The sequence below is a fragment of the Neoarius graeffei genome, chromosome 18 (assembly GCF_027579695.1).
Source record: "Neoarius graeffei isolate fNeoGra1 chromosome 18, fNeoGra1.pri, whole genome shotgun sequence".
NCBI lineage: Eukaryota > Metazoa > Chordata > Actinopteri > Siluriformes > Ariidae > Neoarius > Neoarius graeffei.
Window position 1 is genome coordinate 69,589,119 of NC_083586.1, and position 23,191 is coordinate 69,612,309.

Here is a 23,191-nt window from a genome sequence, read left to right on the forward strand (position 1 = left end):
AAAAGATTGCGTTTTGGGGCACCCAAAACGCCGGTGCTGTGTGGATGCCAGGCCGAAACGATAAACAATTGTATCGGATTCACCTGAATCCGTTGCCGTGTGGACAGGGCCTGAATGCACACCAAAACCCAGCTGTTTTCAGTGACTCACAGGAGGACAGAGAGAATCAGCATTCCATTGATCACCCTAACGGGCAATCCATTGATCATCCTAACGACTCTCGAGGCTATTCACAACCAGCCCCCAGTGACCCACACCAACAGGATGACTCAATGACACCTTAGATGAGCTTTTCATCCATGAGAGGATAAATACCTGATGCTCCCTACCAGTCAGACAGAACTGAAGAAGCCTTTCGGATGAGAGGTGAAACGTCTTCAAGAATCTTCAAGCAAGTCCAGTTGCTCTCTTTTACCACCCACAGATATCATTTCAGATGACGATCCTGAGATAAAACAGGAAGTTTCTGTCCATGCCACCACTGTTCAGTCAATGAAAGAGTCCTGTCCCACCAGCAAGCTGTTGTCTTACTTTTCAAACTGGATGAACCTGAAAAGAGCAGTTGCATGGATCTTAAAAATCAAAGACACACTTAAACAAAGATGTGATGGAAAGACAAACATACGTGTTGTCATACATACCAAAGATATAAAGCTAAAGGTTGAAAAGAAAGAGTCCACTTACCTCTCAGTGAAAGATCTTGAACAGGTTGAAAAGGCAATAATCAGTTTTGTGCAAAAGCAGCATTTTCCTGAGGAAATATCAAACTTGACTGAAGGAAAAGCCATAAAGAAATCTAGTCATCTATACAAGCTAGAGCCTACAAAGGTTAATGGCGTCCTACGAGTAAGTGGTCGGCTGAGCAAAGCTGCATTGCCAGAAGAGGCGAAACACCCTGCCACTCTGCCAAAGAGTAGCAACATCTCTGAGCTCATTCTTCGCTATGTACACAAGAAAGTTGGACATAGTGGAAGGAATCATATGCTCTCCTTTCTTCGTCGGCAGTTTTGGATTCCTCATGCCAACACACTAGCCAGAAAGATCATCAGGGAGTGCATGACTTGCCGCCGCCTCCATCAAAGGCCTGGGGAACAGAAAATGTCCGACCTGCCGCCTGAAAGACTTGCAGTGGACCTCCCTCCATTCACTCTGGTCGGAATGGACTACTTCGGACCTATTGAGGTCAAAAGAGGCAAGAATACTGTTAAAAGGTATGGGGTCATATTCACATGTCTAACTTGCCGTGCTGTACATCTTGAAGTGGCCCATACGCTTGATACAGATTCATGCATCAATGTGATCAGAAGGTTCATCTGTCAGCGAGGACAAGTTAAAGAAATAAAATCGGATAATGGAACAAACTTCATAAGTGCAAATCGTGAACTGAAACAGGCACTACAAAACCTAAACCAAAACAAAATTCAGAACACTCTCAGGCAGGATGGAATCAAATGGACCTTTAACCCACCTCATGGAGTCCATCACGGTGGCGTTTGGGAATGCTTGGTACAGCAAATTAAAAGAATTCTCTGCTCAGTCACCAATCAGCAAGCAGTTGATGATGAAGCCCTCAGTACAATATTTTGTGAGGTCGAAGCTGTGCTAAATGACAGACCCATAACACCATCCAGCAATGACCCAAATGGTCTTGAGGCATTAACACCAAACCATCTTTTGTTATTAAAGGACAAGCCCATCCTCCCCCTGGTCTATTTGATAAGCATGAAACTTATGGAAGAAGGCGCTGGAAACAAGTGCAGTATATAAGTGACTTATTCTGGAAAAGATGGGCAAAAGAATACCTTCCCATAATGCAACAGCGCCAAAAGTGGAACAGGCCCCATAGAAGCTTCTCCATAGGAGACCTAGTCCTTTTAGTTGACGAATTAGCCCCTCGAAACTCATGGCCATTAGGGTGCATTATAAAACACAGTGGCAGATTCAAAGGGGTTTGTGCGGAAGGTACGGGTTAAGACCCAAACTAATGAATTAGAAAGGCCTATTACTAAGTTATGCCTTCTACTTGAAGCTGAATAAATAATCCTTAGTTATGAAATATTCAGTTATTGAACATTGAAATGAAAGATGGTTTATTGTACCTGAATGTAAATAATTGTGTTCATAAAGTAGGCCTACATTGTATGATTATTATGATGAATATGATTATGATGATGATGAATATGATTATTGAATTTTGAAAAGGTAACCCTCCTTTTTTGGGATCTGGATCATAGACCTCTTTTTTTGGTCTGAAGAACTTTTTTGTTTTTTACAAGCCTTTTTTGGATTCATATTCGTGCGTACATATGCATTTACATTCTTACATATATCTGAACAGACTCTTGCACACACAAAAGGACTTTGAAAAGACTTTGAAATTCTTTACTTTGAAATGGACGTTCAGTATGTCATTTGATATTATGCGCTATACAGAAGATGTATGTGCTTGGATGATAATATGCCTTTTGTTTGTTTATGACTTATTGGAATCTATAATGGCTATCCCTGTATGATTTATAATTTTGTTTTTCAAAATTAGGGGCTGGTATGTTATAGCCATTTCTTATTTTTCTTTGAATTATTACTTTTTGTTTTGAAGTATGGTCGTTTTTGTATGATTTATGGTTTTAAACTACATTTCCCTGCCTGACGTGGTGACCAACCATCTTTGATGTGACGTTGAAGGGGCAAAGGGTATATGGTGTTGGGCACAGGTGTTAGTTGGAGGCCGATGGATAATGGGAGGGCGGGCAATCACACTGTTTTTGACCACTCTCTAGTTTACATTCATTTCGAAACAGCTTTTTTGTTGGCATTACATCTATGGACTAATTTTACCACCACTTTTCTTTCAAGTTTATGTTTTGTTAACGGACAATAAATTCAATTTTCAGTGTAAACAAAGAGGTGCGTTAATCCCACCTGCTCTCCGTTGTTCATGGCTCATGGAAACTTGGACTTTAAAAATGGACATCATAGTACTGATTACATCACCTGTCACCAATTCACTTGCCAATTGCTTCGCCTATTTAAACCCTGCTCAAACACTCACTCACTGCGAAGTATCATTCTTTGTCCCATGCCTGACTTTACTAAGCCATTTGTTTTCTGACTGACTTCCTGTTTAAGACCACTGTTTATGCTCATTTCCCGACCTCATCTTCACATCTACTCTGTATGAAGCTGTTTTCTGATTGATCAACCTCCACGCGTTTCCTGACTATGATTCCTGCTCCACGATTTGGCTTAGTTTGCAGTTTGCGCCGCACTCGTTCTCCCCTGCAATTGCATCCGTAAGTGCCTGCACTCTGACATCGAGCATATCTTCTATAATAAATGTGCACCACGTGAGTTTGTGTACATCCTCCAACATAGCCCACTTCTGGTTCAAAGCCTCATAATTAGCATAATTAGCTACTGTATGATGTCACGTGCAAACGAAGAAATAATAAATACAAGCAGTAGCCAGACATCCGACACGTGTGTGTATGCAGTAAGCCTGCTGCAGCATCTTATAATTTTGGTTTGTGAACACGCATGTTAATGATACCATGAACATAAAAGGATGGTGCACACCCTTAACATGCAGTCTACGGTGCAGTCCAGGAATACAATGTTATTATGTCGATGCACGAAGTTCATGCAGCCTGTTAAAATCCTACAGGACTCGCCCAGCTTGCTTTTCACTGCATTTGTGTCATGAACGAATAAAACTAAACTAGGGCTTACTATTAAATGTAAATTTATAACATAAACTCTTCAGCTCAATCCCACATAACAGTTTATTTTTTTAAACCTTATTAATTAAATAAAAAATGCCAGGCATATCTTGGTGTCTGCAATACTAAAACTATTTTTTTTGGACAGGAGGGCACGCGCTGAGTGTGCCTCCCTTAAATCTGCACCAGCTTTATTTATAATAATGATTATATTTTACTGTAATATGAAACACTTATTCAGCAGAATGCTCTTCAGTCTGTATAATGAAGACATTTTGCTTGCTAATTGTGTTGCCATAGTAACAACTCACATTTTTAGCCACAATCAGCTGATGCTAATTGATGATGCACATGTAAATGAATGTACAAGTTCAGAACTCTTTATTTTTAATAGATCATTAATGTACTGCACTGTTACACACACACACACACACACACACACACACACATGTAATGTGTCCTTATTTGCTCCTCTACTAATCTTTTTGGATGCATTCATTTTGTGTGTGTGTGTTTCAGGTAGAGACTCGGGCTGCATTTCTGTTGATGATGGAAGTTTGCCGACTTTTAGGACGAGAGGAAACAGGAACAGCAACAGAGCGAGAGACACACCTCCTGAGACTGCTTACACCTGTAGCTAAACTGTACACTGGCAAACAGGTACACACATACACACTAATCAGTCACACTGTATACACAAAAACATTTTAAATGCTGAAACCTGAAGCAGTAGAAACAGAAGACCTTCTGCAGGCCCCAGAGGTTATATGAAATTTCCCTGTGATTGGATTCACAATCGTGGGTCCTGATGCAGTGTCAGTGTTTTATCTGTTTCTCATGGACCATAACAGAGATCCCTGTATTTAGGAAACACTGCTGGGGGAAAAGGCACCTAACCCGGGGAGCAGTTGGGGGTTAGGTGCCTTGCTCAAGGTCACTTCAGCCCAGGGCTGCGCCACGTTAACCTAACCGCATGTCTTTGAACTGTGGGGGAAACTGGAGCACCCGGAGGAAACCCACACAGACACAGGGAGAACATGCAAACTCCACACAGAAAAGCCCCCATCGGCTGCTGGGCTCAAACCCAGAACCTTCTTGTTGTGAGGCAACAGTGATAACCACGACACCACTGTGCCAATCTTAACCTCAGATTCATGAGAAATCAGTCGTGGAAGAGTGAGCCCCCCCACACACACACACACCCCACACACCCCCGTACTGGAGATTGTAGACCTCTCACCCCACCCCCACCCCATACCGGAGCTTGTAGACCCCACCCCCACCCTCTGTACCAGAGCTTGTAGGTCCCCACCCCCACCCTCCATACCGGAGCTTATAGACCACTGACCCCCCACCCCTCCATACCAGAGATTGTAGACCTCTCACCCTCAAACCCCCCACCCTGTACTGGAGCTTGTAGACCCCGCCCCCCACCCCTACCATCCATACCGGAGTTTATAGACCCCTTACCCCCACCCCCCATACCAGAGCTTGTAGACCCTTCACACACCCCTTTACCAGAGCTTATTGATCTCTGGACTGGAGCAAATGAGTCTTTTCAAACTGCCCCCATGTTCCCTAACTCCATCCTCTCTTGCTCCACAGACACCATGTCTTTCACCACATTATCCATGTAGTCTCCATGTCTGTCCACTTTCTGTCCTCACAGGAACCATTTTTGTCCCCTTCCTGTCTGAGTTTCTTTTCTCCTCTCTGTCCCAGCAAGACTCTGAGCTAACAATCACTGTTCCCATCATTACAGCTGTCCTATCCTCAGTCCCCATCTGTGTGTGTGTGTGTGTGTGTGTGTGTGTGTGTGTGTGTGTGTGTGTGTGTGTGTTTCAGGCGGTTGCTGTGGTGTCAGAGGGATTGGAGTGTTTTGGGGGACAAGGTTATATTGAGGACACGGGTCTGCCTGCTCTGCTACGAGATGCACAGGTACACACACACAAATGATGGTCAAACAGTTTGGTCTAAACGTCCTTTTAATCTCAGTGAGTCAGGTTCGTTCATCTCTGTAATCGTGATGGATCTTACAGGTTTCTCTGAAATCTCTCTCACACACACACACACACACACACACACACACACACACACACACACACACACACTCTACTATCTGTCTCTATCGCTATCCTTATTGTTCATTATGAAAGTTATATTTATGCGTGTGTGTGTATGTGTGTGTAGGTGTTGAGTATATGGGAAGGCACCACTAATGTTCTCTCCCTGGATGTTCTGCGCACAATTTCTAAATCCTCAGGCTGCGCACTGCAGGCCTTTTTCTTTGATGTGGAGGTGAGATAAAATACAGACACACACACACACACACACACACAGAGTTAATACCTGAACACGGATATTGCCGAATGCAGTGTGACTGTGGCAGCAGCAGTGTGTGTATCAGTGGAGTACTCACCTGCATGTGTAAGCAGCGCACACACATCTTTATGCTAATCATACCTGAATATGCTAATTGATTAATGAGGCTGGTTAACACTGAGTTCAGTCAGGTATGTAATTGTATGAGGCTAATTATGCTAATAGCAGTTAGTAACTGGCAGTGTTTTTAGTCAGAGACAGTCGTTATGGCTCTGCGTTAGCGTTCATCTGCATCAACGCTGCAGGAGTTATTATTTCTCAGTTTCTAGCAGTATTGTTAGTTCTGCACTCACTACTAACAAGGGGATAGATTAGGGATAAAATTATCTCATGTTTTAAGTCGTTCAAATTCTGTAAAGCTGCTTTGTGACAATGTTTATTGTTAAAAGCGCTATACAAATAAACTTGACTTGACTACTAGTGTTAGTGGTATTGTGAGTGTTAAGCTATTTTTTATTAGCTGAAATTGTCCACGTAGTTATACAGTGGTGCTTGAAAGTTTGTGAACCCTTTAGAATTTTCTATATTTCTGCATAAATATGACCTAAAACATCATCAGATTTTCACACAAGTCCTAAAAGTAGATAAAGAGAACCCAGTTAAACAAATGAGACAAAAATATTATACTTGGTCATTTATTTATTGAGGAAAATGATCCAATATTACATATCTGTGAGTGGCAAAAGTATGTGAACCCCGAGGATTAGCAGTTAATTTGAAGGTGAAATTAGAGTCAGGTGTTTTCAATCAATGGGATGACAATCAGGTGTGAGTGGGCACCCTGTTTTATTTAAAGAACAGGGATCTATCAAAGTCTGATCTTCACAACATGTGTTTGTGGAAGTGTATCATGGCACGAACAAAGGAGATTTCTGAGGACCTCAGAAAAAGCGTTGTTGACGCTCATCAGGCTGGAAAAGGTTACAAAACCATCTCTAAAGAGTTTGGACTCCACCAATCCACAGTCAGACAGATTGTGTACAGATGGAGGAAATTCAAGACCATTGTTACCCTCCCCAGGAGTGGTCGACCAACAAAGATCACTCCAAGAGCAAGGCGTGTAATAGTCAGCGAGGTCACAAAGGACCCTAGGGTAACTTTTAAGCAACTGAAGGCCTCTCTCACATTGGCTAATGTTAATGTTCATGAGTCCACCATCAGGAGAACACTGAACAACGATGGTGTGCATGGCAGGGTTGCAAGGAGAAAGCCACTGCTCTCCAAAAAGAGCATTGCTGCTTGCCTGCAGTTTGCTAAAGACGACGTGGACAAGCCAGAAGGCTATTGGAAAAATTTTTATGGATGAATGAGACCAAAATAGAACTTTTTGGTTTAAATGAGAAGCGTTCTGTTTGGAGAAAGGAAAACACTGCATTCCAGCATAAGAACCTTATCCCATCTGTGAAACATGGTGGTGGTAGTATCATGGTTTGGGCCTGTTTTGCTGCATCTGGGCCAGGACGGCTTGCCATCATTGATGAAACAATGAATTCTGAATTATAACAGCAAATTCTAAAGGAAAATGTCAGGACATCTGTCCATGAACTGAATCTCAAGAGAAGGTGGGTCATGCAGCAAGACAACGACCCTAAGCACACAAGTCGTTCTACCAAAGAATGGTTAAAGAAGAATAAAGTGAATGTTTTGGAATGGCCAAGTCAAAGTCCTGACCTTAATCCAATGGAAATGTTGTGGAAGGACCTGAAGTGAGCAGTTCATGTGAGGAAACCCACCAACATCCCGGAAACGTTTAGTTGCAGTTATTGCTGCACAAGGGGGTCACACCAGATACTGAAACCAAAGGTTCACATACTTTTGCCACTCACAGATATGTAATATTGGATCATTTTCCTCAATAAATAAATGACCAAGTACAATATTTTTGTCTCATTTGTTTAACTGGGTTCTCTTTATCTACTTTAAGGACTTGTGTGAAAATCTGATGATGTTTTAGGTCATATTTATGCAGAAATATAGAAAATTCTAAAGGGTCCACAAACTTTCAAGCACCACTGTATATGCTGTGCACACATGCCAATTAACTAAAATATTCCTTATAGAAAAAAATTGCTAGCTTGCTATTATTTAAGCGTTCTATGGTTATGTTGTACATTAGCTAAGCAAAAATGATTAAATATATCTAGCTTGTTAACTTTACATGGAAAAGGTAAGCATACAGAGCAGTAGTTAGCTACTACAGTGCTATAAAATAAAGTATTAAACATAAAGTATTTGTGAAGTGGCTGAGCATCCCTACATGGCTTCGTGAGCTCAGTAACAGCTGCGTACTAAACAGAATGTCACTGACTCGTTGCCTTGCTGCAGTAATACACAGGTGTCTCATAATGCAGGACGTTCGACTGAAGGTGTCTTCTAAGGACATTTGTTTCGAACAACCTGTAGGATAATGTTCACAGTGACGTGTGATGTCAGCATGCTGTATAACTAAACCAGAGAGTTAGCTCATTGACTAACAGCTGCTTCACAAATCAAACCAAACAAATGTATTTAGTTCCAGTCACTGGGTTATAACATAATTCAATGCTTATTTCTTTTCAAAAATTTAAGTGACAAAAGCCCAAAAATGTATATGAGATCAGTTTTCCGTGAAGTTCGGTCCGCTATCTTTTTATTTATTTTGTTGCTTGAGGGAGCTGCTGCACAGATTTGAGGAGACATTGATGTTGCCTTCAAATGGGGAAGTTTGAGCATCTTAGCAGACAGGAAATGAGAGTTCGATCAGTTCTGAGTGGTTCTGGATGCCTCACTTTCTTGTTAGACTCCTGAGGCAGCGTGTTGAACGCATCCACAGTCTCCGTAAAATAAGGTTTAACGAGAGCGAGCTGGCTTCTGCCACGTCAACAGAACATTGATAAATTTTTGTTTTTTGGCAGGTTTTTTTGCAAGTTGGGGGCAAATCAAAAGTTCCACTCAATCATTTCATTATTAAACGTGTTTTATGAGTGATTTTTTCCAGCTGCTGAATGAATGTGACATGATTTATCGTTTCACTTTTATTCCAACCCTTTTCTGTGAACTTCTAGGTGTTGTGTTGAATGAAAGCTTTACAATTCATTAAGTAATCTATCACTGCTTATAGAAAACAAGAGTTTAAATGTGTGTGTGTGTGTGTGTGTGTGTGTGTGTGTGTGTGTGTGTAGGAGCGATTGCGTGTTGCCAATCCCACACTGCTTCCTGCAGTACAGAGTCTAAGCTCATCTCTCTCTGCTTTAGCTCGGTTCATCCAAACTGCAGAGTCGCGTCCACCAGAAAGCCTTCAGCTCGCAGCAAGAGACTTAGCATATAGCATCGCACGCATTTACATGGGTAACACACACACACACACACACACACACACACACACACACTAATATTTCAGATAGTTACTTGATTATCACAGCTAAACATAAATACTTTAAAAAGCTTTATACTTTAAAAACAAACTTTAAAAGCACATGTATTTGACTGCTCCCTGACCTTTAACACCTGTGAAGTTGATGCCACGTTGAGTGATGGACGTTGGCACGATGTCACACTCCTGATTACATGATGTGAATTAATACCATCATGGCAATACTGTTCAAGATATCAGAAGTTCCTCCATAATTTATTCTCTTGGATCCTCATGCTGAATGAGTTTGGTGTAAATGTGACGATCCCTCCTGGTGTCAGTTGGTGTCGCTCTGACAACGAACCATTATTTACATGTTAATATCAGGGTTTTTTCTAGAAAAATTTAGTATGAGGGCGCTCACCATGGCGAGGGAGCGAAGCGGCGGGGGGGGGATGGTGCCGGTTGTCCCCCCCAGCCGTGCAAAGCCTTTGAAAAATGCTCCAATGGGACATTCTGAGGCTATCTGAGAGGGAAATTGTAACAAATTGTCTGTCAACATTGAAAAAGAAAGAAGTAAGGCCAAAAAAAAAAAAAAATAGTGTGTTTCCGGTAACATGAAATACTAAAATAAGGTCGGTAGGTAGGAAAGGTTTTTTTTTTCTTAATTTTTTTTTATTTTGTTCGAAAAAATTAACACAAGTAAACATCTTACAAAATAGTATTTTGGCACAGAATCCTTTATACCACACATCATAATAAAATAAGTGTTTTAAATCTTTAAATGAATAAAAAAATATCACGAGAGTTCGAGTTATGATCTACGGAAGCGATATTTCATGATATTTTCGTGTAATAACGTGAAAACACCTTATCAAGAAATAATGTGAAAATAACGTCCTAGGCTAGGCTACTTCCATTAAAAGCAGACGGCCTCGCCTACTGTAGAACTTGGGTCGGGCAAAAACATGGCTGAATCCTGAATGACTCCTATTTGTATAAATAGGGGACTACATAGGTGGCAAAATGTAGTGTTTTTCCCTGCCATGGAAGTGCACTTGTATACTGAAAAGGAAGCAATTTGCATTACAGCCTTGAATGAGGATTCAAAATGGCGGCTCGGCTCAGTTTATGGAGGAGGGCTGATAGAAGTGGCGAAACATTTTACTTTTTATCGTTTCTTTCACAACTTGAATGCGTTGAAACAAAAAATTATGACAAACTAACGCCGCTTACACTAAAATATCGAGGGAAATTTGTAATAAAAACTTTACAGTCGGCAATTTCGACGCGGAAATTCTCGATCGGTTGGGTTACTGGAAACACACTTTTTTTTTTTATTTGGCCTAATCTTCTTCTGCCCCGGACAGTCTTTGGCTTTCTTCCGCTTCGTGCCACGGGATGACATCTTTAAATGCCCAAGTGTCAACAAAAACAACTCGCGAACTACTTCTGTCAAAAGCTCCCGCGCCGGTGGGTGAAAGGTCATTCAGTCTCGAGAAATCTCGCGCTACAAGTCAGCTGACCTTGTATGTAACCCATGTCAAATCTCGCGAGAGCAGCCGCGACAAGTAAACAACTAAACAACATGGCGCCTCAGTCTGGAAAACGCCAATTTGGATTGTTTTTGCACCGTCTGGCGGTGTATCTACTATGATTGGAATATTTTTGGAGCAATTATAACGTATTTGATGATCAGACACATTGTCACGTAGTGTTGCTGGGATGTTTTCACGGAGTCGGTAAGGGGGCGCACGCCGAGAGTAAGAGGGCGCAGCGCCCCGTTCCCCCGTTTAGACGAAAGCCTGAATATGCCCATGACCCGTTATTGAACGTAAATGGGCCCCATTGCATGACATATAGTGGAAATATGCTGAACTTCCTGTTTGTGTACTGTAACATGATAAAAGCATTATTAAAATGAGTATGTGTTAGATGTTCTTGCTCAGCCTCATCCCTTCTGCTAGAACTTTCTTTTTAGGTTTAACTCAGCAGCTTCACACACTGTAGGTGCTAAAAAAAGGCAACTAGACTTGCTTGAAATCCTTAAAGAGGTAGTGGTCATGCAGAGGTCAAGCAGGGTGCAAATGTGGTCTGTGCTTGACCTCTGCCTGACCACCACCTATTTCCAGTTCAATGAATGTTTCTACAGACAGAAGCATTGATGCACCATGGGCTCACCAGTGTCCCCTGTAGTGGACAATCTATACATGGAGGAAGTGGAAAAACAAAGCCTTGACCTCTTTTTCAGGAGTCGCTCCCAGCCACTGCTTCAGGTATGTGGATAACACCTGGGTAAAAATCAAAACCCATGAGGTGTAAGCCTTCACAAAGCACGTCAATGCAATGGAAATCAACATCAAGTTCACTTGGGAGGACATCAGTGGAAACAATCTAGCCTTTTTGGACTGTGGCATGCACACTGAACAAGACAGAAGCCTTAGCATCGAGGTTTACTGGACCCCTCCCCCCCAACACACACACACACACACACACACACACACACACACACACACACACACAGAGAGAGCAGTACCTACTGTTTGACTCTCACCACCCACTGGAACACAAATTGGGGGTCATTAGGACCTTACGTCACAGGGCTCAGAACATTCTTACAACAATAGAGGGAAAAGAGGAAGAGCAAAAACACATCAAAGAAGCACTTCAGAAGTACGGGTATCCCAACTGGGCTTTCGTCAAGACCAAGAAAAGAAACCTAACAGACAGGGAAGTAAATAGCAACAAACGCAAGAGCATTGTCATTCCTTACATTTCTGGACTTTCTGAGAAATTCAGGAGGATCTTCTACAAACACAACATTCCTGTACACTTCAGACCCGGTAACACTGAGGCAGAAATTGGTCCACCCCAAGGACAGAACACCCAGACACAAACAGGACAACATAGTGTACGCAATTCAGTGCAGTGAGGAATGCACAGACCTGTGCATTGGGGAAACAAAACAACCGCTTCGCAGGCGCATGGCTGAACACAGGACAGCCAGTTCCTCAGGCCAGAACTCTGCAGTCTATCTTCATCTCAATAACAAAGGACACTCGTTTCAGGACTGCAATGTACGCATTCTAGCCAGAGAAGACTGGTGGTTTGAAAGAGGAGTAAAAGAAGCCGTCATCATCAACCTGGAATGACCATCACTGAACAGAGGAGGTGGTCTGAGACACTACTTATCAGCCACCTACAATGCAATTGACCTACAATGCTTCCGAGAAAACTGAATACACATCCACACCAAGACTCAGCTGACTTCAATGACTCACATGATGGCAAAGAGAGAGCCAATGACCCACAGATCACCCTAATGACCTTCTAGGCTGCTAACACCATTCACACCCGGCTCCCAGTGACCCTAACACCTACAGGATGGCTGAGAGGGTCAATGACCCATGTGACCTCAACAACTCTTCTTAGGGTTGCTTTTGGTCCACTAGAGGATAAATACCTGGAACTCTCCACTAGTCAGATAGAACTGAAGAAGCCTTTCGGATGAGAGGTGAAATGTCTTCAAGAATTTCAAGCAAGTCCAGTTGCCTTCTTTAGCACCTACAGTTTACTATGATCTGGATGCAGAGATGCCTACTAGTACGGATTGGCCGTATTTTGTACGGAAAAGTTACGTAAATACGATGTTACGGCAAACAGTGTTATTCTGTACGGAATTATTATAAAGTCTTAAAAAATTCCAGTGAGTTATTTTTAAATGTCCAAGCGACTTTTTCAATCCATGCGCGATTCATGGCTAGGCTATTTATTTTTACGACAACCACACATGCTGTGTGTGACATGCGCAGACTCCGCACATTTGTTCGCGCTATTTTCGATACGGTAGAATGGCCGTGCATTACACCAAGTCAAAAGGGCAATGGATACGCGCACTGCAAACTGTGTAGAACTGACATTAACATCACTCATGGTGGTCGCGATGACTGCACGCGGCATGTCAACTACAAAAAAAAAAACATATGGAGTATGCTGAAATGGCGAGTCAGGCGAAAAGTAAATCTGGGGGAATCCAGCAGTTTTTTACGAAATCTGTGGATGAAAAGACACAGAACGTGACGCGTGCTGAAGCGGTGATGGTTGACCTGTGCTTGGAGTTGAACTTGCCGATTAGTGCCATGAAATGTGAGTTAAACTTATTCAGTTTCTTTTTACATGTCTGATTTTTATTCACTGAAATATCAAACACTGGCTGTACTTCTTTAATTCAAAGTCTTTTCAGTGTTGCAAGTGCAAATGTACATGTAGTATGATCAAAAACAGAATTTTATGATTAGTGCTGTTGGGATTGTGGCAAAAAATTGATCATTCCACTGTTTTAAATACAATTATAAATGCCATTTTATTCAATGTCTCTTCTGAAGCATTATGCTGAAGTATTTATATATTGGGACATTAAGATAATGTCGGACTCTCTTTGGCATGAAATAAGAAATTTTTTATTTTATTTTATTAGAATCGGTTAACAGGAATCCGTTAACAGGTAGAACATTTTGCCAGGCAATATAATATAATACTTTTGAGGAGTTACATTCAATACCAATGATTGGTAGTCAACCGTAATGTCTGCAAACAGGGAACACTATTGTATTTATAAAAATGTGATATACTGTATGCTCTAGAAATTTGCTGAGTGGAAATTCAGTTGAGATGGCTGCTCGCGTTTTGTTTATTCAATTCACACAACAGTTCTTTTTAATAATTTAAATGTTAAACATATTGGTATATACACCTCTTTATAATGGAAATGCGCATAAATTAATGTTACTGAAAGTCATTCCAAAATACTGAAAAATGTTTTCAAGAATACTGAAATTCAAAATTTGGGGTAGGCATCTCTGTGGATAACTGAGGACCTTTACAGACATACCATCATCTGCATACACTGTGTTGTGTTCATGTGAGTATCCTCGCTAAAATTTAATGTGATTCTCTGATGTGTGTGTGTGTGTGTGTGTGTGTGTGTGTGTGTATATAGGAGCGCTGTTAGTGGATCATGCCTCATGGGAAGGAGCTTCTCACCCAGACATCTATGCTGCCCTTAGGTAAAGTGTGTGTTTGTATTTTGTAATATCTAACCTCCAGCTTCTGCTTCTCTTTGGTTCTGTTCCTTTATCAGTCCTTTGGTATTCTACTTCCTGTATTCCTTTTTTTGGATTGTGCCATTTCTCGGGATTGCCCGCTGTTTCCACACTGATTACTTTTGCTCCTTCTTTATTCTGAATCCTATCTGAAAGCTCTACAGGATCACAGCATTGTTGTTCTCTACTATGCCTTATGCAGTTTCTCAGGAAATTCTGACTTGTGTTACCTGTGAATGTTCCTGAATGCGATCCCTTCCATGTTGCTGAACTCGGCTGTAAATAAAGTTATTGGTCCAAGCAGGATTTTTTCGTTACTTGGACTTTTCAAACACTGCTAGCTTGCAAATTTCTGTTTTCACCCTCATCAGGACTTTCTACCAAACCCTGTACATTTAATAGTTCCTTGTCTATGGGGTGGCATCATCAAGAGTACATCTTTTTATCTTTAGTTAAAGAAGTTGGCTGATGGACCTTTTGAAATGTTCATCATCCAGCCCATGACCGTACCTCTCACCACCAGCAGAGGGCAGATGAGTTTCATCTCATTATCTGTAGCCGCTTTATCCTGTTCTACAGGGTCGCAGGCAAGCTGGATCCTATCCCAGCTGACTACGGGCGAAAGGCGGGGTACACCCTGGACAAGTCGCCAGGTCATCACAGGGCTGACACATAGACACAGACAACCATTCACACTCACATTCACACCTACGCTCAATTTAGAGTCACCAGTTAACCTAACCTGCATGTCTTTGGACTGTGGGGGAAACCGGAGCACCCGGAGGAAACCCACGCGGACACGGGGAGAACATGCAAACTCCACACAGAAAGGCCCTCGCCGGCCACGGGGCTCGAACCCGGACCTTCTTGCTGTGAGGCGACAGCGCTAACCACTACACCACCGTGCCCCCCCAGTTTCATACTCATGAGTTTGAATCAGTTGATCATTTCCTGATTATTTCTCAGTTTGCTGACTGTCGGCATCCATTCATCTCGGGAGTCAATGGTGTAGCACATTAGGTGCTGCCGCATTTCCTAGTTTGGCTGAAGAGGCCTACTCTAGAACAACAGTCTCTCGCACAATGGCTACAGATAAATGATGATGGCTCTCTTGAAGATGTTGCCCTCGCGTTCCTCTTTGCTCTTTTCACTGCGAGCTGGTCATTTCTGTCTCGTTCAGCCTTCTGCATACCGTTTCTGACTGCGGTCCTCCAAGCTTCATGCAAGTCTGCTGTCTTTTCCCAATTACTTGGATTGCTGCCCACCAGCTTTAAGTCTCTCTTACACGTCTTTAAAACGGAGATGCGGCCTTCCAACTGGACGTGACCCTTCACACAGTTCGCCCTACAGTACATCCTCTGGAATGCACCCTGAGTCAATGCGACGCACGTGGCCTAGCCACCTGAGGCATCTGTAGCCAAGAAGGGTGTACAAGCTTAGGATGCCAGCATGTTGAAGGACCTCTGTGTTAGTCAGTCTGTCCTGCCATGGAATGTTCTGGATACGCCAAAGGCAGCGGAAGTGGAAACTGTTAAACCTTTTTTCCTGCCTCACATATGTTGTCCAGGACTCACTGCTGTACAGGAGAGTGTCAAGTACACAGGCTTGGTACATGTGCAGTTTAGTGTGAGGGGGATGCTGCTCAGGTCGCAGCGCCTGGTCATGACAAGGTCAAGCTGGTACCAGTGGTGAGACTGTGAGTGCCTCCAAGAAACTTTGTGGATCTCCAAGCAATCTGACTGTTTTCATTTACCCTGCCGATGCCATGATGCCTGAGGCATGTGGGCCAAGAGTTTCTGTCAGATCCCACCCTGGTGTTAAAGTCTCCTAAGCGGTACATGCTTTCAGCACTGGGTATCCTGGATAGTGTAGCATCTAGAGCCTCATAAATCTGAGCTTTAGCCTTTGGCATGGAGTTGAGTGTTGGGGCATACGCGCTAATGACGGTGACAAGACCTGAAAGTGGTGACATGCGGACAGTGCGTATTTTCTCCGACCCACTTGAAAGATTCTCTATGGCAGCAGTAAGCAAGTTCTTCACAGCAAAGCCAACACCATGCTGTCTTGGTTGATCCTGTGCCAAGTGCTGCCAAAAGAAGGTGTGCTTTGACTCTCTGATGGAACCACTGTCAGCGAGACAGGTCTCCTGCAGGCAAGTAATATCAATGTTCAGTCTTGCCAACTCCTTGTTGATGACAGCAGTATTTCGTGCATCGTTAATCTGCTGAAGATCTTCGGTCAGTCTGGGGCACCTAGTGTGAACATTTCAGAGTTTATTCACTATATCAGCAATAATCATTGGGAAGTTTTGCCATTCTCTTGAACCGTGTTTCTTCTGATAGCTAATTCTGTATGTTGACCATTTTGCTCCTTGATATGTGACTATTCTTCAGTTTGCTCTTTTGTTTGATGACTTTTGATGGTATTTAATAAACTTGGCACATGGATTCTTCACTCTTCATGTCTGGTTTGTTATGTGGACTTTCCGGGAACAAAACTGTCCTTGCACAAAGCATTGGTGTTCTGACGGTGTACTGTCTGGGATGCATTGACTCCATTATGTCAGTGATGAGTGAGGACAATATCCAACCTTGTGCTACTCCAGAGACTTCAAATACAGCAGCATTAACACATTTATATTCCAGTAAAGTGCTGCACAGTCACTCCATCCATCAGTCAGTGCTTTTTTTTAATCTCTATTTTACTTTTTCAGCATTAACTTTCTCTTCTGTGTTGTGTTGTTAACACCCAGGTTTATCATGTGTGTGTGTGTGTGTGTGTGTGTGTGTGTGTGTGTGTGTACACTTAAAACACACATCTAACTGATGTCATTTCCTGTCTGTAGGAAATAAAGACTAATATGTTCCTCAATGTGAGCCATTACTAAAATATCAACCCCTGAGGAGGGTTTAAATGGCCCACTTTAATCTCTATTTATCTGCTTTGATGAAATGTTTAAGAAGTGATTTGATTTGCGTTTGAGAGTTGAGCATGGAATGAGAAATGTTAAACTACAATATGAATTTAAAATGTACAAATACGAATTTGAATGACTTTATTTATTTGCATTTGCAACACTGCTGCCGTAACACTATCAGGGAGCCACAGGTTCAATTGTCAGCATTTCAGCCAATCAGTAACTGGGGTAGTGTTCTGAAAATCTGAAGCTGAATTTGAAGAAATGAATGTGAAATGGTTTGTGCCACCCGAAACTGATGATTATAAAATTGAATTTGGAAACTTACACACAAGGTCAAGCTTTGGTGTAAAATTTCAATTTGCTGTAATTCATTCACAAAACATCACTTACAAATAAAGACATAATAATTCAGATTGTAGTGGCACACTTCTCATTCCCTAGTTGAGGGGTACACACACACACACACACACACACACACACACACACACCTGGTTTAATAATTTCATACAGTGGTCCACGCAGTGATGTGATGTTTATGATAGAGGACTGTTTCACACGTCTTAAATCCGTAGACTGAAGCATGTCATGTTTTCAGTGTCTGTTCAAATGGACATCAGAAAATAAGTTTGTGTTCTGTCTTTAAGGACACAAGTGAATACGAGTTCATGTCACATCCATAAAGCTGGAATTACTCAGTAGGTCTTGATGTTGTTGAATGGATTTCTCTCGATTAATTCACCACATCAGAGTCATTCTCCTGCGACTCGTGTATCGGCTTCAGAGTGGAAACCTTCAGTTTTATCTCAGAAACGTTGTGAAGTGTTGACCTTGTCTGTCTGAGTCTACTGCTTAATCCATTGTCCCCATCTCTCTCTCTCTCTCTCTCTCTCTCTCTCTCTCTCTCTCTCTCTCTTTCACCGATCGGATTATTGAACTTCTACATCTGTAGCAGTTTTAACTCTCTTCATGAACTCTTGAAAGAAATTCAGCCTTTTGACTTTTTTCTACAACCCCGATTCCAAAAAAGTTGGGACAAAGTACAAACTGTAAATAAAAATGGAATGCAATGATGTGGAAGTTTCAAAATTCCATATTTTATTCAGAATAGAACATAGATGACATATCAAATGTTTAAACTGAGAAAATGTATCATTTAAAGAGAAAAATTAGGTGATTTTAAATTTCATGACAACAACACATCTCAAAAAAGTTGGGACAAGGCCATGTTTCCCACTGTGAGACATCCCCTTTTCTCTTTACAACAGTCTGTAAACGTCTGGGGACTGAGGAGACAAGTTGCTCAAGTTTAGGGATAGGAATGTTAACCCATTCTTGTCTAATGTAGGATTCTAGTTGCTCAACTGTCTTAGGTCTTTTTGTTGTATCTTCCGTTTTATGATGCGCCAAATGTTTTCTATGGGTGAAAGATCTGGACTGCAGGCTGGCCAGTTCAGTACCCGGACCCTTCTTCTACGCAGCCATGATGCTGTAATTGATGCAGTATGTGGTTTGGCATTGTCATGTTGGAAAATGCAAGGTCTTCCCTGAAAGAGACGTCGTCTGGATGGGAGCATATGTTGCTCTAGAACCTGGATATACCTTTCAGCATTGATGCTGTCTTTCCAGATGTGTAAGCTGCCCATGCCACACGCACTAATGCAACCCCATACCATCAGAGATGCAGGCTTCTGAACTGAGCGCTGATAACAACTCGGGTCGTCCTTCTCCTCTTTAGTCCGAATGACACGGCGTCCCTGATTTCCATAAAGAACTTCAAATTTTGATTCATCTGACCACAGAACAGTTTTCCTCTTTGCCACAGTCCATTTTAAATGAGCCTTGGCCCAGAGAAGATGTCTGCGCTTCTGGATCGTGTTTAGATACGGCTTCTTCTTTAAACTATAGAGTTTTAGCTGGCAACGGCGGATGGCACGGTGAATTGTGTTCACAGATAATGTTCTCTGGAAATATTCCTGAGCCCATTTTGTGATTTCCAATACAGAAGCATGCCTGTATGTGATGCAGTGCCGTCTAAGGGCCCGAAGATCACGGGCACCCAGTATGGTTTTCCGGCCTTGACCCTTACGCACAGAGATTCTTCCAGATTCTCTGAATCTTTTGATGATATTATGCACTATAGATGATGATATGTTCAAACTCTTTGCAATTTTACACTGTCGAACTCCTTTCTGATATTGCTCCACTATTTGTCGGCGCAGAATTAGGGGGATTGGTGATCCTCTTCCCGTCTTTACTTCTGAGAGCCGCTGCCACTCCAAGATGCTCTTTTTATACCCAGTCATGTTATGCCGCTTTTCCACTACAAACGCGGCTGAGTCGGGCTGAGCCGTGCCGTGCTGAGTTGGGCTGAGTCGAGCTGAGTGGGGCTGTTGGAGTTGCATTTCGACTACAACCGCGCTGAACCGTGCTGGCTGGAAGTGGGTGGACACATTGGGTGGAGTTAGCAAAAGTGGGTGGACGTCAGGTGATGTCGTTAAGCAGCGCAAACAGTGACATCAGTGATCTTTTAAGTGGTAGTCTCACGACCCGAATAGTAAACAATAAACATGGAGGACATGGAGTCGTTAGTGTTGCTGGTCTTGGTGCTGTGGCTTGTTGTCACCGACAACGCGGACAGATACTGGCAAGAGCGCAGGCGCATAAGGCTTCAGAAATTCTCGTAATTCGTAATTCTTCTCCTTCCGGGTTTGCGGTGTTTACAGATCCCAGCGTGCTCGCGGGGCATGTGTGGGCATGTGAGGACACTCCTCCTCACCAATCAGTGCACAGGGGAGTGTCTGCTCACGCCCCCAGCCTCACTCGGCACGGTTTGGCTCGCTTCAGCCCCACTCCAAAACGGTGCGAGTTTTAGGGGCTAAGCAGGGCTGAAGCGAGCTGAGTCGTGCTGGTTTTTGGTAGTCGAAACACGAGCCGTGTCGGGCTGAAGTGAGCTGAAAAAGGGTAGTGGAAAAGGGCCATTGATGACCTATTGCCAATTGACCTAATGAGTTGCAATTTGGTCCTCCAGCTGTTCCTTTTTTGTACCTTTAACTTTTCCAGCCTCTTATTGCCCCTGTCCCAACTTTTTTGAGATGTGTTGCTGTCATGAAATTTCAAATGAGCCAATATTTGGCATGAAATTTCAAAATGTCTCACTTTTGACATTTGATATGTTGTCTATGTTCTATTGTGAATACAATATCAGTTTTTGAGATTTGTAAATTATTGTATTCCATTTTTATTCACAATTTGTACTTTGTCTCAACTTTTTTGGAATCGGGGTTGTAGTTCTCAGTGTAAACAGCTGTACTTTACACACTTAACTGCACAGTAAATGATCTCTTTATTTCAGATTGATCATCTCCTTAATTACAATTTTTTTCATGGTTTCAGTTCTCATCTCCTAGCTTCTCCTGATCTACCAACCTGCTTGGACCTTCCAGGGCTTCCAGTGCTCACTTCATGCCCTTCCCACAGCCCAGAGCTCTGACATCACCGATGTCGGGCTGCTCAGTCTTCTGTGCCTCAGCACAACCGTCCTTGTCCATGGGGAACTCGCACTGAGCCGAGCCTCCATGGTTCCATCAGTGCATGAATGTTGTGTGCTTTGTGGATGTCAGTCATTAGTGTACTTTTGCTGTCACTGTTGGATATTTCTCATGTTGTCTTGTTCCTGTGACTTGTTTTAGTTACTAAATCATAAATTCTGGACTCTGAGTGGTCAGAAGGTGTTGATTAATTTTCTGTAACAGCAGCTTTGACAGTAGTGCAGCTGCAAATTTATATTAATGCACTCATTCTAATAGGTTATGATTTCCATAGTAACCGCTTATTCACAGATGTGTACAGTGGACGCTCCACTGATAATTGTGGAGCTCCCTGCGTGTGGAGTGAAGCTCCATACTGAAGAGAATATGGTAAAGGAACTTATAGGAAGGTATCAGAACTTGTTCTTAATTCTAAAACTCTGTGTGTGTTTAGGTGGTGTGAGTGTGATGTGCATCCTGTAGTGAGTGGGGACAGCCGGGGGTATTACAGCACCGACGCTGCACTGACTGACTCTCAGCTTGTTTACCAAGGACTGGAGAAGCAGGACCTCTGAGCACGCGCGCGCACACACACACACACACACGATTATATGTGCAGTATATACACAGGCAAGATAATGACTCCCGGGATATACACGAACCTGAACAATGATGTGTTTATACAACAGTTAGTTCCAGTCCAGTGATCTGATTGAGCAGCGTTCCCAGAGTGTTCAGTGTTCTCAGAGTTCTGATTTCACAATAACAGCATTTAAATGTTTCACTGTGTGTATCACTCCACTTCTCATGTACAGTGTCTTCAAAAGTATTCATCTCCCTTAGTGTTTATCCTGTTTTGTCGCATTACAAGCTGGAATTAAAATGGATTTTTGGGGGTTAGCACCATTTGATTTACACAACATGCCGACCACTTTAAAGGTGAAAATAACAGTGCTTTAACAAGAACAGACAAATCGGTGTGAGCTAGCCAGCTAGCTGAAGTGCTATAAAATGACTTTGGCTTTTTTGGGATCTGTTTCCTCATGGAGCAAAAATAAATAGAACATTTGTCAATATTGTATCTGAAATCCCACTTACTCAGTATTAATCTCTTGGTTAAAGAACTGTTGTATAAAAGCAACATCACGTGACAGGAAGTGCTGTTGTACTGAATCATACCGGTTTCTTCCTCATGTCATCTCAGAGTTTTTCCTTACCACCATCGCCACAGGCGTCATCATTGGGGATAAATTAGGGATAAAGTTAGCTCATGTTTAAAGTCTTTAATTTTCTGTAAAGCTGCTTTGCTACAATGTCTGCTGTTAAAAGCGCAATACAAATAAACTTGACCTGAATATCAGCGTGGCCTGTAGCCGTGTGCCTGCGATCAAATCACAGCCATGCTGATATTCAGTGCAACAGCACTTCCTGTCATATGATATCACTTAAATGAGGCATTATCATAATAATATGAATAATGTTTATATTAATTTAAAAATGCAGTTTAAGGTGATTAGTGTGATTACAGTGAGAGTGTGATTGATTACAGTGTGAGTGATTGATTGATTACAGTGTGTGATTGGTTACAGTGTGAGTGAGCAATGGATTACAGTGACTGTGATTGATCACAGTGGGAGTTAGTGTGAGTGAGTAATTGATTACAGTGTGAGTGTGATTGATCACACAGCGTGAGTTAGTGTGAGTGATCGATTAGTGTGATTGGTGTGTTAGTGTGTGTGGTTGTTCACAGTATGAGTTAGTGTAATTGATTACAGTATGAGTTAGTGTAATTGATTACAGTGTGAGTTAGTGTGATTGATCACCGTGTGAGTGAGTGATTACAGTGTGATTGATCACAGTGGGTTAGTGTGAGTTAGTGATTGATTACAATGTGAGTGTGATTGATCACAGTGTGAGTTAGTGTGATTACAATGTGAGTTAGTATGACTGATCACAGTGTAAGTATGATTGATCACAGTGAGTGTGAATTAGTGATTGATTACTGTGTGAGTCAAGTCAAGTTTATTTGTATAGTGCTTTTAACAATAAACATTGTCACAAAACAGCTTTACAAAATTTGAACAACTTAAAACATGAGCTAATTTTATCCCTAATATACAGTGGTGCTTGAACCCGTTAGAATTTTCTATATTTCTGCATAAATATGATCTAAAACATCATCAGATTTTCACACAAATCCTAAAAGTAGA

At 42.2% G+C, this 23,191-nt stretch overlaps 1 protein-coding gene across 2 annotated transcripts in view; it reads left to right on the forward strand.

Annotated features, from left to right (window-relative positions):
• LOC132866540 (acyl-CoA dehydrogenase family member 11-like) overlaps window positions 1-22,055 on the forward strand; it is a 41,488-nt gene extending 19,433 nt beyond the window's left edge. For both annotated transcript variants that reach the window (XM_060899371.1, XM_060899372.1), the window contains exons 10-15: window positions 4,239-4,379; window positions 5,565-5,657; window positions 5,910-6,017; window positions 9,263-9,428; window positions 14,432-14,498; window positions 21,436-22,055. In XM_060899371.1, the coding sequence (XP_060755354.1) occupies window positions 4,239-4,379; window positions 5,565-5,657; window positions 5,910-6,017; window positions 9,263-9,428; window positions 14,432-14,498; window positions 21,436-21,556 (696 nt within the window). In that variant the 3' untranslated portion in view covers window positions 21,557-22,055. The remainder of the gene's footprint in view (window positions 1-4,238; window positions 4,380-5,564; window positions 5,658-5,909; window positions 6,018-9,262; window positions 9,429-14,431; window positions 14,499-21,435) is intronic.
• Window positions 22,056-23,191: the final 1,136 nt, after the last annotated feature.